Below are 15,608 nucleotides of genomic sequence, written 5' to 3'. Positions count from 1 at the left end.
TGAAGATTATTTGTGATATGGGAATTTACAGGAAAATCTCATACTAATTATGAACATATGTAGTATACATGTTGCTGTTACATGTCATTAACGCTAATCTTTTCCAATTACTGGTCCTTCATTGTTTTCACATTTCACATTCCAATTACCAGTAATTACCAATGATACATTTTCGACTATTTAAGTTAGATGTAGTTTGGTGCTATCGAGTTGGTTCCAACTCATAATGACATCCTCAGCACAACAAAACAAAGCACTGCCGAGTCCTAGGTCATCCTCATACATGATATGTTTGAACCCATTGTTGCAGATTGGATCATCTAGTTACTGTGTGAATCCATCTCATTGGGGGGCGTTTTCCTCTATACCGCTGACCCTCCACTTTACCAAGCATGATGTCCTTCTCCAGTAAGTGGTTCCTTGTGATAACATGCCCAAAGTGTAAGAGATGAAGTCTTACCATCTTTGCTTATAAGGAGCACTCACTCTGGCTGTACATTTTCCAGGACATATTTGTTTATTCTTCTGACAGCCCATGGTACCGTAAATATTCTGCACCAACACAATAATTCAAATGTATTACATTCTTCTACAGTCTTTTTTTTCTTTTAATTTAGAAGAGTTTATTTACTAGCACATAATATAGCATTAGGCATCCTTTCAGCAAGACCAGACCTCCCAGGTGTTTCTAATATAAACCCCACCAAGCCTTACTCTATATCAGGTGTTCTCACTGTGCGGGTAGATCCGCCTCACCAGCGTGGTGAATAATTTTCTGTGTCCACTTGTCTAGGGTATTCTTTCTTTATTTATTTTAATGTTTTATTGTGAATTGTGGGATAGTCTACATGGGAGAACATCAGCTTTACATTCATTCCATCATCCATCATTTCATTGGCATAGTTATCATCCTGTCCATGCATCCTCACCCAACCAAGGGGTGTACCCTGTGAACCTGCCCCCCCCCACAGCCTTCAGCCCCTTTCCATCTCCTGATCCCGAGCCCCCAGCGCCACCATCTCTTGACGTTGTCTTCTCTGACTCCATCTCAGGCCTCACTGCCTCTCTGGGTAGGATTCCGCTCTTCGCTCTTCGCCATTGATGGTCCCAGGGTCCTCCGCTCCTAGACTGATAAGTTAATCACTCCCCTCTTTGCTACAAAATGTCCATCTTTAGATTTCCAACCCTCACAATCAGTCCTGTTAACAATTACTCACCATTGTATCACAAGAGACCCATCTATATTTAATTTCATCAGCCCTTCCTGGACAGGCTGGATACCACTCACTGGAGACTCTACCTTCCTCCACGCCCTCTGGATCTAGGTTCCCTCTTAAAAGCTTGTAAGCCAGTCACTTCTTGCCTTTGTATCCCTCCCCCCATTTTGGGTAGCCAATGTCCAAGTTGCCCATCCCTGTCTACCCTTTGTGTGGAGGGGGTGGGTATAGTTCTTGCAGCAGGGACTTGTTTCCTCTTTTGAGCTACTGCATTTATAGGTGTAGGTTCTTCTACAGTCTTTTTGATTCACTTGAAAATGCCATGGCTTGGGTGAGACATACCTTAGTCCTCAAAGTAACATCTTTGCTCTGTAACACTTTAAAGACTTCATGTGCAACAGATTTGCCTACTGCAATATATCATTTGATTTCTTCACTCCTGCTTCCATGAGCATTAATTGTGGATTCAAGTAAAATGAAGTCATTGACTACTTCAGTTTTTTCCCATTTTTCATGATTTTATGTATTGGTCCAGTTGTGAGGATTTTTTGTTTTCTTTACATTGAGGTGAAATCCATACTGAAGGCTGTAGTCTTTGTTCTTCTTCAGTATTTCCTCATCTAGCAAGCAAAGTTATGTCATCTGCATACTGCAGGTTGAATGGGTATTGTGAAAGGATACACAACTTTCCTGATTTTAAATTATTCAGTATCCCCTTGTTCTGTTCTAACGACTGCGTCTTGGTTTGCGAACAGATTCCTCATGAACACAATTAAAGTGTTCTAGAATATTCGTTCTTTCTAATGTTTTCCACAGTTTGATGTTTTGCTGCAACCATGTTTGAATTACCTTCAGTAAAATTTTACTTGGATGTGATATTAATTAATAATTAACTCAACTGTTTGAGTATTTCCACATTCTGTTGGGTCATCTTTTCTTTGGGAATAGGCAGTGGATCTCTTCCAATCGATTGGCCAGGTAGTTTTCTTCCAAATTTCTTGGCATAGAGGAGTGAGTGCCCTGGTGCTGCATTAGTTTATTGAAACATTTCAGTTTGTATCTCATCAATTCCTGGAGCCTTGTTTTTCTCCCATGCCTTCAGTGTAGCTTGGACTTCTTCTTTCAGTACCATCTGTTCTTGATAATATGCTGTCTCTTGAATAATTGAACATTGACCAATTCTTGATTATTTGTATTCCTTCCATTTTCTTTTGATGCTTCTTATGTCATTCAATATTTTGCAAACGTCGTTGTGGTGGTTGTGTGCCGTTGTTTGGGTTTCAGAGGCTCTAAATCTTTACAGGAACAGAAAGTGTCATCTTTCTCTCATGGAATGTCTGGTGGACCGAATTGCTAACCTCTTGGTTAACAGCCCAACACATAACCTACTACAACCAAGGCTTGAATTTTTCTTCAGTTCTTTCAGCTTGAGCAATTTTGATTTTCTAACTCTAGGTCTTTGTACATTTTATTGTAATTCTTTATTTTGTCTTATCAAGCTGGTCTTTAAAATTTTTTCTATTCAGCTTTTTTACTTCTGTTCTTCAGTCGCTTTAGCTTGTCTAACATCAAGTTCAAGTTTCAGAGTCTCTTCTGACATCCTCTTTGGTGTTTTCTTTCTTTCCTGTCTTTTAAATGACCTTTTGCTTTTTTCCCAATGAATGCATCTTAATAGCACGTTTGATCAACTGAAAGAAGTTGGTAGATTCTTCAATTAGTTCATCATTGTCCGTAGTTTTGGGTGCATAAATTTGAACAATAGTGGTATCAGCTGGTCTTTCTTGTAGTTGTATGTGTATTATCCTATCACAGGCAGCATTGTACTTCAGGATTGATATTGAGATATTCTTTTTGACAGTGAATATGTCACCATTCCTCTTTAATTTGTTATTCTTAGCATAGTAAGCTATATGATTGGCCAACTGAAAATGGCCAATATCTGTCCATTTTAGCTCACCAATGCCTAGGATATTGATCTTTATGTGTTCCATTTCATTATTTTTTTGTATTAACCCAATTTAATTTTTGATGACTTACAATTTTCCTAGAGTCATACTTTTGTACATTCCACTTACTGATGGAGGTTTGCACATTTCTTCTCGTTTTGAGTTGTACTCTATTAGCAAATGAAGGTCCCAAAAGCTTTGCTTCATCCACATCATTAAGGTTAACTCTTCTTTGAGGAGGCAGCTCTTTCTCCAACCTGAGTGCCTTCCAACCTGAGGGGGCTCATCTTCCAGCACTATATCAGATGGTGTTCTGGCATTAATAAGATTTTCAGTGGCTAACCATTTAGAAGTAGTCTGTCTCGCCTTCCTAATCTCTCTTAGTCTGGAATCTCTGCTGAAACGTATCCACTTTGAGTGACCCTGTTGGTTTTTTAACTACTATGTTATTTTTTATATGTATAGCTTCCAGCATCACATAAGCCATCACAGTACGACAAACTGAAAGATGAGTTGAGGTTATACCGGACAGGTATATGTATAATACGGGTTCTAATTTAGATCTCCAGTGAATCACTCTCAGTTACATTGTCTTTGAATATGAATAACAGTGTTATGATGCTTGTGTACTACAGAATCATAACCATTTTCTTCATATCAAGTGTACCAGGAGAATGAAAACTAGGATATAAAATGTTTTGTTTTACTATAGAACATTGGTTACTAAACTGGATGCTACTAAAATAAAATAAAGAGAGGAAGAGTTCAAAAAACCAAAATAACTGCCATCAAGTCAGTAATATAGGTTATAGGCCCTGTGGGTTTCCACAGCTGTAAATCTTGATGAGAGCATAAAGCCTCATCTTTCTCTCCCTCTGAGCCACTAACCTTCATGTTTGCCACTTTTTAAACTGATAATTTAGACTTTGATTTAAATTCAGTTATTCTTGTTAAGTGATATGGAGTTGGTTCTTACTCTTAAGCAACCCTGTATTTGATTTCTGAGGCTATAAATCTTTTCGGGAGCAGGAAGCCTCGTCTTTTTCCCGTGGAGCAACTAGTATTTTTGAACCGCAGATTTTGTAATTAGCAGTCCAGTGATTATCCTGGAGAGCCACGGTGCTTCCCTCAGTTACTGTTAGCCACAGAAATTAAGAGGAGGGAAACCTAAGATTCCTGAAGTTGCTTAAATTCTCTTCTGGTTAGGTTGCATTTTGGAAACCCTATACAGGGTCACTATGGATCAGAACCAGCTCAATGGCACTTAACAACAACAACAGCATTTATAGAACTAAGTGTTCACTTAAGTAATTGAAACTAAAATTCTTTTAGATTCATCATTGCAAAATAGAATAATGAAGCTTGGTGATTATTCATTCATTTGTCATATTACACACAATTCAGGGTTTTAAATGGAGCTTTTGATATTTTAACGTGATTCTACATAAAATATCCCATAATTCTAAAGTTTGTATATTTTACCAACTGTTATGAACTTAAATTTAAAATAACAAATGTGCATTGACCCAATAGTGTTTCTCTACAATGTAGCTCACATAATTTTTTTAAATGCATAAAATGAAAAGTTAATGCACCTGTCTTACATTTTGGTTCCTTTAATAGCTAACGAAGTAGTCACTTTCTGAACATTGTTGTTAGTTACTTGTCTATGTTTGTTGTATAAGAGTGGATGCTGCTGCTTAATACACTGGGCTGCAAAGTCTATTTGAACTGCAAGGTCAGTGATTCTAGCTCACCCAGCCGCTCCTTAGAAACCTTGTACAGGGTCGCTATGAATCAGAACCGACTCAATGGCACTTACAAATCATTGTTAAGTTTGTAAGGAAAAAAATCTGAAAATATCAGTAAATAATACCAATTTAAATTATTAGCAATGTTAGCACTTACAGGAATATCAAATTACTATAAGGTTATTTTTCCTGTGTGGTACTGCTTTTAAAAATGTAATTTTAGGGAAATGGTGGCATAGCCGAAAAATTATTTACATGTGTGATTGCTTCAAACTGTAAATTTGAGTCTCCAAAGAGCTGGGTGTTGACTTCCTTTCCTCAGGTGTGCTATTTGGCCTGTATAAGCTGCTTCCTTACTCAGCTGCTTCATTGCAGAGCATGTTGGCTTGGTCTTCAATACTGTCGGCATGGCACAGTCAAGTTCCATAAAATGCATTTGAGAAACAAACAGCATTCCTTTTTATAAAGTCATACATGTTTATTACAGGTTAGGATTTATTGGTATTTTGAGGTTAAATGTAGGATTCTGCAGTCTCATATGTTAGTAGACTTGCCATCCTTATCTCATGTCTGCAGGGCTCTGGCATTGCATTATCTCTTGCTGAAAATAAACATTTTATCTTGTTTTACAGCAGTAGACATTACACAGCATCTATAACCAAAGTTTTACTCACCCTGTAAGTACTCTCAGCAGTAGAATGTCCCTAATGTATCCAGAAACCTAACTTTATTTCCTGAGAATATAATGGGAGTCATGGTTCTAATAGCATGAATTGATGTAAAAACTAAAGCATTTTGTTCTAAAGTACAATTGTAGATTATTAATAAGCTTATTTCCATTAGTTCAGAAAGAAATCTCTGGAGAAAAATTGGGGAATTTTGTAAGAATTGTGGCCTTCATCTATCTTGTTTTGAAAAGTTTCTTGTTAAAGATTATATATGTAATTCAATGAATATTTACAATGTGCACATGCTTGTTAACAAACACCCAGATTAAGACATTAAACATCCACACTGTTGTTGTTGTTGTTGTTGTTAAGTGCCATCGAGTCAGTTCCGACCCATAACAACCCTGTATAGTGTTTCCAAGGAGCAGCTGGTGAACTTGAAATGCCGGCCTTGCAATTCAAATGGCTTTGCACTCTGATGCATTAGCCCACATCGCCATACCAATGTTTGGCTTACATCCATTTGGAAGTTATTAAAATTAGTACTGACTCGAACATTTTTGCAAAGAGAGAGACAGAGTGTATGTGAAATTTGTACATATCTCTGTTAGGTACATACCAAGGATTGAAACAGTTAGTTCATAGGGTATCCACATTTTAGCTTTAATTAATACTACCAGCTTTTCAAAAATTTTGAACCATTTAAAACTCTAGTTGTTATTGTTATTGTTGTTAAGTGCCATCAAGTCAGTTCTGACTCATAGCAACCCTGTATAGGGTTTCCAAGAAGTGGCTGGTGAGTTTGAATCGCTGACCTTGTGGTTAATAGTCTAGTGCTTACCCTACAGCACCACACCAGAACTCATTAGCTTGTTATTATTGCTCAGTGTCATCGATTCATTTCCATCTCATAACAACACTGTATAGGATTTCCGAGGAGTGTCTGGTGGGTTGAACCACCAACCTTGAAGTTAGCCATTCAGTGCTTATCCTACACCACTACACCAGGATTGTGGTGGTGGTGGTTATGTGCCGTGGAATCAGTCGGTTCCAACTCATAGCGACCCTGTACATGTTTCCGAAGCTATAAATCTTTATGGGAGCAGAAAGCCTCATCTTTCTCCCGTGGAACAGCTGGTAGTTTCGAATTGCTGACCTTCAGGTTTGCAGTCCAATTCGTAACCAGTACGCTACCAGACCAGGACTTGTTGTTGTTAAGTGCCATGGAGTCAGTTCAGACCCATAGCGACCCTGTATAGGGTTTCTGAGGAGCAGCTGGTGAGCTTGAACCGCCGACCTTGCAATTCAAACGGCTTTGCAGTCTGGCACATTGCAATGTATAAATCCCCAGATGATTGCAAGCAAAGCATTTGACTACTAACCAAAAGGTTGGAGGTTCAGGTCCACCCAGAGTAACTGATAAAGAAAGGCGTGGTGATCTACTCTGAGAAATGGAGCACAGTTCTATTCTGTTCTGAAACACACGATATCGCCATGAGGCAGAATTGATTCAGCAGCCATTAGACTGGACTGGAAGTGGAAGTAGTGTTTAAACATTCTAGTTGTTTACATCGTAACCAATACTTGATCCTGACTTTTTCTTTTCTTTTCTTTTCTTTTTTGCCTTTCAGGTGGGTATCATTTTGTGGTTTGAATTTACATTTCCTAATGATTAGTCAGGGAGCTCTGGTAGCGAGCGTAGTGGTTATGAATCGGGCTGTGAACCGCAAGGTCAGCAGTTCAAAACTACCAGCTATTCCGCAGGAGAAAGATGAGACTTTCTGCTCCCGTATAGATTTACAGCCTCAGAAACCCTATACAGGGTCGCTATGGGTCGGAATCGACTCGACAGCACATTAACAACAACAATGATTAATACGATCAATAAAAAAGCGGGGGCGGGGGGGGAGGCTTTTTATTTGCTTGTTGGCTATTTGGATATCCTCTTGTGATGTATTATTCAAGTAGTTTGCCCTGGCTGTTTAAACTTAACTTACTAAAACTACTTTTAAAATGCATGCAAAGTTTAAGTAAGAATATAAATAGTCTCACTTAAAGAGCTAGCAAACTCCATTGATTCCATTGCTGCAAAGAAATTCCATTGCTGACAAAACACGTATATATAAAACCAAAATGATTTTCTTGTCACAAGATTGCCATTAAGGGAACTTTATAAACTTTAGAGACAGGAGGAAACCTTGAGTGGAGTGTTTATTTCACATCCTTTTGGTTTTAAGGTTTTGAATCAGCATTTGCTCATAGTAAGGAAGAACAAAATAAAAGTAGTAATGAATACAAACTTTTTTTAAGGTTAACCTTAGGAGTTTTAATATTTTTTGCCTTTTTTTATCAATTTGTTTGTTGAATTATTGTTAACAGAATCAGCTATTAATTAGTAAAGCCTTACTAGTTAGACGTTAATTTAAGAAAAGAATGTAGTGGTTTTTCTGTATAATTGTTAGGTTGTTTTTAGTTTTGTATTGTTTTTCTGCCTGCAGAGTAATATATGGTCATGGTCAAACAATAAAAAGTTAGAGAAATAATATAACATAGAAATGGAAGTCTCCCATAATCTCATGTCCCAGATATAACCTCTGTTAAGCTTGGTTATTTGTTGTTGTTGTTAAGTGCCGTGGAGTCGGTTCCGACTCATAGCGACTCTGTACAGTTTCCGAGGCTGTAAATCTTTACGGGAGCAGAACGCATCATCTTTTCTTCCGCGGAACCCCTGGTAGTTTCGGACTGCTGACCTTGCAGTTCACAGCCTGATTCGTAACCACTACGCTACCAGCACTCCTATAGTCACCCAAATTTTCTTTCTGTATATTTACTATACTATTTGCCACTTTTTTTTTTAACATAACAAGAATAATTATTACTGAATTTTTAATTGTTTTATTACTGTGATAATTGCTATTAAGTGCCATCAAGTCAGTTCCAACTGATAATGATCCTGTATAGGGTTTCTGAGGAACAATGGGTGGTTTGAACCACCAACTTTGCATTACAGTCTATTGCTTGTCCTACAGTTCCACACCAGAAATTGGATACTCAATATTGGCAAAAAGAATACCTCCATGCTGGCTCTATTAAATTAAAAATAAAGTGTAAATAGTCTCAGTTTTACTAATCAAAATTTTAAGTCCTTAAGAATTGTTAATTTTCTGGTAGTTTATGTATGTATCAAGAGACCCCCATTGGCACCAGAGTTAAAGCGCCTGGCTGCTAACAGTTAACAGTTGAAACTCACTAGCCACTGTGTGGAAGAATGATTTGGTGATGTGCTTCCATAAAGATTTACAGCCTCAGAAGTCTTCTGGGGCAGTTCTCCCCTGTCCTATAGAATCTCTACAATTTGGAAGTCAGTGGCCACGGGTTTGTTTTAAGGATGTGTCTTTTAGATTTGGTAGCCTAGTGTTTTCCTGGTATACGGAAAAGGTCCATCTGAAGGGATCTAAATTAATGAGGTTCATGAACAAGTTCAGAGTGACTTGATGTTTCAGCAATTCCTTTTACATTTGAAGCATCCTCATGATGGAAATTGGAGTCCTGGTGTGGCACTGTGGGTTAATGCACCAGACTGCAAAGCCATTTGAACTGCAAAGTTGGTGGTTCAAGCTCACCAACTGCTCCTTGAAAATCCTATACAGACAGGGTCGCTATGGGTCAGAACCGACTCAACAGCACTTCACAACAACGATGGAAGTTAATTTGTTAAATTGCTAGACCTACTCAGTATTCTTCATTAGAACTTCTAGTGTTTGTAATTGAGCTTACAACTTGTAATGTAATGTTGGCTTTTGATCATGTCTCACATAGTCCAGATGACAGTTTCATCGAGGATGTGATCTGTGCATCCGGCTCATCAGCCAAGTGCTTGTTTTTTAGTTCAGTACTCAGCATTGTTGAGAATGGCATCAGTGTCTTCCTAAAAGCCAGAATGCTCATCTTTGATTGGAACTCTCCAGTTAGATTTTTTAAAGCAATGATGTTAATGTGAAGTATATACTACTAGTCTATTTAAAAAGCAAAATTGTGCAAACTAACATGAGTTCTAAGACACATTCTACTTTATGGAGTGGTATGACATCTAATATATAAATAAAATCTTCATTATTTTATAATCTAGGGGCAGCTCTCCAAAGGATTATGTAGTCTCCAGGTTTCATCTTAAACTGAAATAAGAATAATTGAGCTTTATTTTCTCTATCCAGGTTTAAAAGACTCTATAAAATAATGGTCCTGGAGCTGCTGTCAGCCCCCTTAACTCATCACCACCTGTCTTTCCTACCCCTCCCTCAAAAGGATTCTTTCATCAATTACCTCCATATATACACACAAAATTAAGTAAATATTTCAGAGGACTAGAGAAGAGTAACTACAATCATATCTGCATTGGTGTTTGTAACACTTAGAAAGTGGTGTTGTTAGTTTCTGCCGAGTGGATTCCAGCTTGTGTACAGCTTCACTGCTCCATAGAGAGGTCAAGACTGACCTTTTCGAAGTAGATTGCCAAACCTGTCTTCCAAGACACCTCTGGATAGATTCAAACTGCCAACCTTTTGACTAGTAGTCAAGTGCTTATCATTTGCACCATCCAGGCACTCCTTAATAAAGTACTATACCGCAAAAAGGTCCTGGCGTGGTACTGTGGGCTAATGTGTCAGACTGCAAATTCTGTTTGAACCACAACATCAGTGGTTGAAGCTCACCAGCTGCTTCTTGGAAACCCTATACAGAGTCACTATGGGTTGGAACCAACCCGATGGCACTTAACAACAGTAAAATAATGGGATTGTGAAATATTAAAGAAGATGCATTCTTTTAATATCTTCATTGTGACTGAAATCGGTGTGTTTCTAGGTATAGGATTTAATTGTCTTGCTTTTCCTGTCTTAAAGCAGTACTTTGCTAGTTACTTGAAGATAGCCTTCCAATTTTATACAGATTTCACCCAATGTGTTTTTCTGTGCAGAGGAACTAGAAAGAAGTTTTTCTGGATTGTAGGCTTGGCAGTCTCAGCAATAAAAAATAGGTATTCTTCTCTGGAGACTCTTCTGTGACCCGACTAGCCTCACATAACAAATGTCCTTAATAAGAATCAGAGAGTGGGAAAAGGTGTTACCAGTCAAGAGGACAATGTGGCGGCATGTTGTTCCTGCACTGTAAATGTAAAGTTTTATTGGCTAATTAAATAATTGGTAAGATAAGTTATTTTATCCTGTGTCCAAAAAAAAAAAGCGATTCAGACTAATTTAACCATTATATTTGCTTAGAAACACTAGGATGCAAAGAGCATAAATGTAACCTTCTTGTGCCTCTACCTCTTCCATGGGTAGTGTGGTGGTGGTTGTGTGCCACGGAGTCTGTTCCAACCCATAGCAACCCTGAATAGGGTTTCCGAGGCTATACATCTTTATGGGAGCAGAAAGCCTCATCTTTCTCCTGTGGATGGACTGGTAAATGTGAACTGTTGACCTTGTGGTTAGAATCCCAGCTCATAATCCCATGCTACCCAAATAAAATGATGATTAACTCTATGGTTTGTAGCTGTTACCACTAATTGTTTGGGAAAACATAATTGTTTCCCATTTGTTCTTCTGGAAACACAGAGCTGTAGTTCTTCAAACTGTTTGTGTAAATGGTCAAATTACTTTTTTGAGTTTTAAACTGGATTGTTTCCTGAGCTGAAAACTCATTACCAGACTTACCCTGCAGTGTGTTTTCTCAACTAAATTAAAGCAAACCAAAACAAAGCAACAACAACAAAACATCCTCCACAACCTGCATGTAGGTTTTTAGGAGTAAGAATACTGGTAACAGATGGTTAGCCATTGTCATGTGAACAACTTTGTTATAATAAACATAAACAGGAGTTGCACAGGGGAAGCTATCTGAACTGATTGATCAGACTTTAAGGAGTCTCATTATACCTTAAGTAGCTTGATTCCTTATGAGTGTCTGTTCAGGATGCTCAGAGGTATGTGGCTTTCAGATAGCTGCTATTTATTCCCTTAATGCCAAATAGTTTATAGTTTTCATTTTTAGTTAGATCACCTGTTGATGTCTTCTGTGGTAACCATTTTTTAAATAATTGGTTAGTTCCTTGTAACTGAATAATAAGATAGGACCCCCTTCTTCCCGCCCCCCCCCCCAAAAAAAAAAAAAAAAATGGCTTCAAGGTCCAGGAAACAACACCTTGTGAGGCAATCTCATTTGTTAATCGTCTTGAACCATATTGGCTAGCATAAAAATGACTTTCAAATATATGGATGCTATAGATTATATTACTCTTAAACTCGATGCTGTGTGTATATAAGCTATGTGACACAATTAGGTACTGAATTTCATTGCTTGAGATGTGACTTTTTTAATTGAAGTAGGTAATAAGTGGACTCCGGAAAAGTCAGAGAGGATCATATTAAACATAAGCATAATTAAAGCCCCCAAGGTGTTTTGTAGAGCTGTTAGCTTTGTTTCATTTTGATTGTTTCTATTCTTTCTAAGGGAGGGGTCTCGGAAGTGAGACTGATGCTCTTCTCTTAGAGTGTTATTATTTGTCTTTTTTATTCCCTTTAGGTTAATGTCTGAAATTCATTAAATAGGTTGAGTAAAATACGAATCTGCCCTATAGACTTTCCTGCTTAGTGAAAAAGCTGTGATTTAGAAAGTCACAGCATAATAAAATCTAGTGATAATATAAAGCCTTGGGCAGGCTGACTGTAATATATTTAAGGCAATTTACCCAGGTTGGTTTGTTTAATTATTATTTATGGAGGGAGGTCATATCAGAATTTTCATTTCTAATAGTAGGATCCCTCAAACCATTTAAATCAATTCTTGCTTGCTGCTGTTGAAAATAGGCTCAGATTTTTTTTTTTTTTCTTAAAGTCCAAACCATTCCTCTAAAGGCATCCAGATGTTTACCCTTTTAAGTCAGCAAAAAATACTAGTTAGGTGTAGTGTTAACCAGTTGCCATCTTCTTTGCTTTTAAAATACCACGTTAAGTAGAAGGAGATTGGGATCCTTTTAGGGTTTTGACCATATCCACACCCGTATCCACCCTTTCTCCCTGGACCTGGTTCAAGATTTGGAGAGCAGGGTTTGTTTGGGGGCGTTTCCTTGTCTTATCTCTATGTGAGCATATGCTACGGTTGAGCTTATTTTGACTCATTTTATACTTGGAACCTAAGTAAGAGTTTAAAGTGCAACCAGAGAAGGAAGTCTGCTGAACCTTAGACATGAGAGATCTAGGGAGGAAGGTGCGTACATATATTCTGAAACTTTCTCATAGAGGTGGTCCTTTCTAATGTATATAGATATTTGTAAGCGAATTACTATTCAATGGGAAAATATTTAAAATATATAAAGATATATGTGGTGCTTACATTTTGTGTTTATGTGCTTGGTTTAGCAGCAATGCCCCCAGTATTCCTTATTTTGAAACTGATTGCAAAACAAAAGTAAATTCTGAATTTTTATTTGAAATTCTTATGGAAACAAGGATGGGGATTTGCAAGGAAAAATGTATAATTTGTGATTGATTTGCAAGGGAAAAACTGTAGAAGTATATAACTATTTTAAGCATTCTATCATTTTGTCATCTTAAGCATCATATAAAGAATTACAGGTGGCACAATTGGATGAGCACTTGACTGCAAGGTCAATTTGAACAGTGGTTCAAATCTATTAGCTGCTTCTCAGAAACCCTACCCAGGGTTGCTATGAGTTGAAACTGACTTGATGGCACTAAAACACAAAACAATATTACTAAATAAGTACCCCTGGTATGGTGTAGGATCAGCACTGAGCCACAAACCACAAGGTCAGCAGTTCAAACTTACCAGCTGCTCCTTGGAAAAGCCTATACAGGATCCCTATGAATTGAAACCAACTTGATGGCACTAAGAGCAACAAGTTACTAGAAAAAGGTCACCCAAATTCTCTTCAAAGTTGAGAAGCAATTCTATTATTTTTTGTCCAATAATTTCAAGCAGAGTTCTATGTGTGTATATATATATAGTAGATTGAATTGATTTCTCTTTTGATTGATCTTTTCCAGAGCCTGGCCCAACTAGAGAATCTGTGCAAACAGCTGTATGAAACAACAGATACAACCACTCGACTCCAGGCAGAGAAAGCCTTGGTTGAATTCACCAACAGCCCTGATTGCCTGAGCAAGTGCCAGCTACTCCTCGAAAGAGGGAGTGTACGTAAGATTTGAACAACCCTAAAGGATAACAGAGACTTAGGAAATTAGATCCTGGTTCTTATTTTAGGAATGGATTTTGATAGCTTCTGTTCATTGATTCTTCTAGATGTCCCTGCCTTCTTAATTTTATTTTTAAAAAACACCATATCTGCCAGGTAGGCAAAAAGTCCATATAGCCTCATTAGGAAAATCTCTTTGAGCATATATTTTTGTCCTGTCATTCTTCATCTTTAATTAAATTTCTAGGACTCCTTTTCTATTTTTAAACTCCATGTTACCTTTTAAGATCCTCAGGCATCTCTATTTTTCCTCCTCTGTACTACAGCTGCTTCTTATTGTCTTAGAAGTTAGACAAAAATTATACTGACAATGTGTAAAGTATAGGGAATTTTAGGTTTAAAAGTAGAATTCGGACCTCTTCCAAATAACATTGCAATCATCAAACTAATTCTACTAATGACATGCAGTTTGATGAAAGAACGGGTTTTTATTTGGAGGCAGCATGGGGGTAGTCATCTTGGGTAGGGTAAGATCCTACCAGGATAACACCATGAAAGGGTATTAAAAGGCAAAATACTAGCTAGACTGTAGACTGTACTTCCTCTGACAAAGTGGCAACATGATGAAATCCAGTCCTCTTATTTTTTCTAATGTTCAAATTACTTTCCATGCATGCTTACCTATTACCTTGTTTCACAGATAAAAGGGACTAAACCAAGAGAAGGAACTCTGGTAGCATAGTGGTTATAAGTTGGCAGCTAAACTCAAGGTCAGCAGTTCAAAACTACCAGCTGTTCCTCAGGAGAAAGATGAGGCTTTCTGCTCCCGTAAAGACTTACAGCTTCAGAAACCCTGTGCAGGGTCACTGGGGGTCACTATAAGTCAGAAACAACTCCACAGCACTTAACCACCAACACCAACCAAGAGAAACTTAGTACAAATATTAGCCATAATTATTATCAGTAATGGCACTTAATAACAAGTTGAGATGAAAATAGAAATAATATTCCTAAACAACAATAAATTCCTGAAGAATTGGGTACTAAACATTTATTTTCCAAAAAGCAACCTTCAAACCTAAAAATGTTTTTAAAAAAATGAAAGCAGTTATATTGTTGAGGGAGAGAATTCTTGATAGTCTAATCTTTAAAGTTTCATTAGTATTGTTAGGATATTATTCATGCAGTAATAGAACAAATTGTAGTTGGTAGAAAATTATCCTTTAATAGGAGCTGAGGTTTCTGATACTTTTTACAAGTATCTCAAGTTTACAAGATCATGGTCAGAGATTGTATGTTTAGCATACTATACTATTTGTATTCTCAGTTTTATACATATGAGGGGGCTTCAGAAAGTGCATGGAAAAGTAGAATTAAAGGCTAATGGAATTTTTCCACATACTTTTTGAAGCCCCCTCATTTAGTATTTTTTGTAGTTCTTTTTAAATCATTGGATTTTAAGGTTTATCCACAGTTGAGGATGATGCGTCAAAAGGTCCATGGGAAAATTCCATATGTTTTCATTCCATTTTCCCATGAACTTGCTGAATCCCCTTTAAATATTTGTTCTACAGGAAGTACTCAACTGGTTCTTCAGATGATGCTCTGGCCATTTACTCAGTATTGATCATCAACAAGCTGAAAAATAGGATTGATACAATACTAAAAACATTTCATTTTAGTGGATTGATTCTTTTTAAAGCTCTCAGTTTGACTTAATGATTTAGCAGATTTATTGGAATTACATGTAAAAACTATGGTCCGTATGTTAAGGTAACCTTTTTCCACTATTAGGGTTTGACACACCAGCTCCA

General features: G+C 37.4%; 1 protein-coding gene across 1 annotated transcript in view; it reads left to right on the top strand.

The window, feature by feature from the left end:
- XPO7 (exportin 7) overlaps positions 1–15,608 on the top strand; it is a 136,088-nt gene that overhangs the window by 84,821 nt on the left and 35,659 nt on the right. Inside the window, exon 2 of the mRNA XM_006864413.1 lies at positions 13,646–13,792. Coding sequence (XP_006864475.1) covers positions 13,646–13,792 — 147 coding nt within the window. The remainder of the gene's footprint in view (positions 1–13,645; positions 13,793–15,608) is intronic.

The sequence above is a fragment of the Chrysochloris asiatica genome, unplaced genomic scaffold (assembly GCF_000296735.1).
Source record: "Chrysochloris asiatica unplaced genomic scaffold, ChrAsi1.0 scaffold00064, whole genome shotgun sequence".
Lineage (NCBI taxonomy): Eukaryota > Metazoa > Chordata > Mammalia > Afrosoricida > Chrysochloridae > Chrysochloris > Chrysochloris asiatica.
Note: the sequence above shows the minus strand (reverse complement) of the source record. Positions and strands in the feature narration are given on the sequence as shown.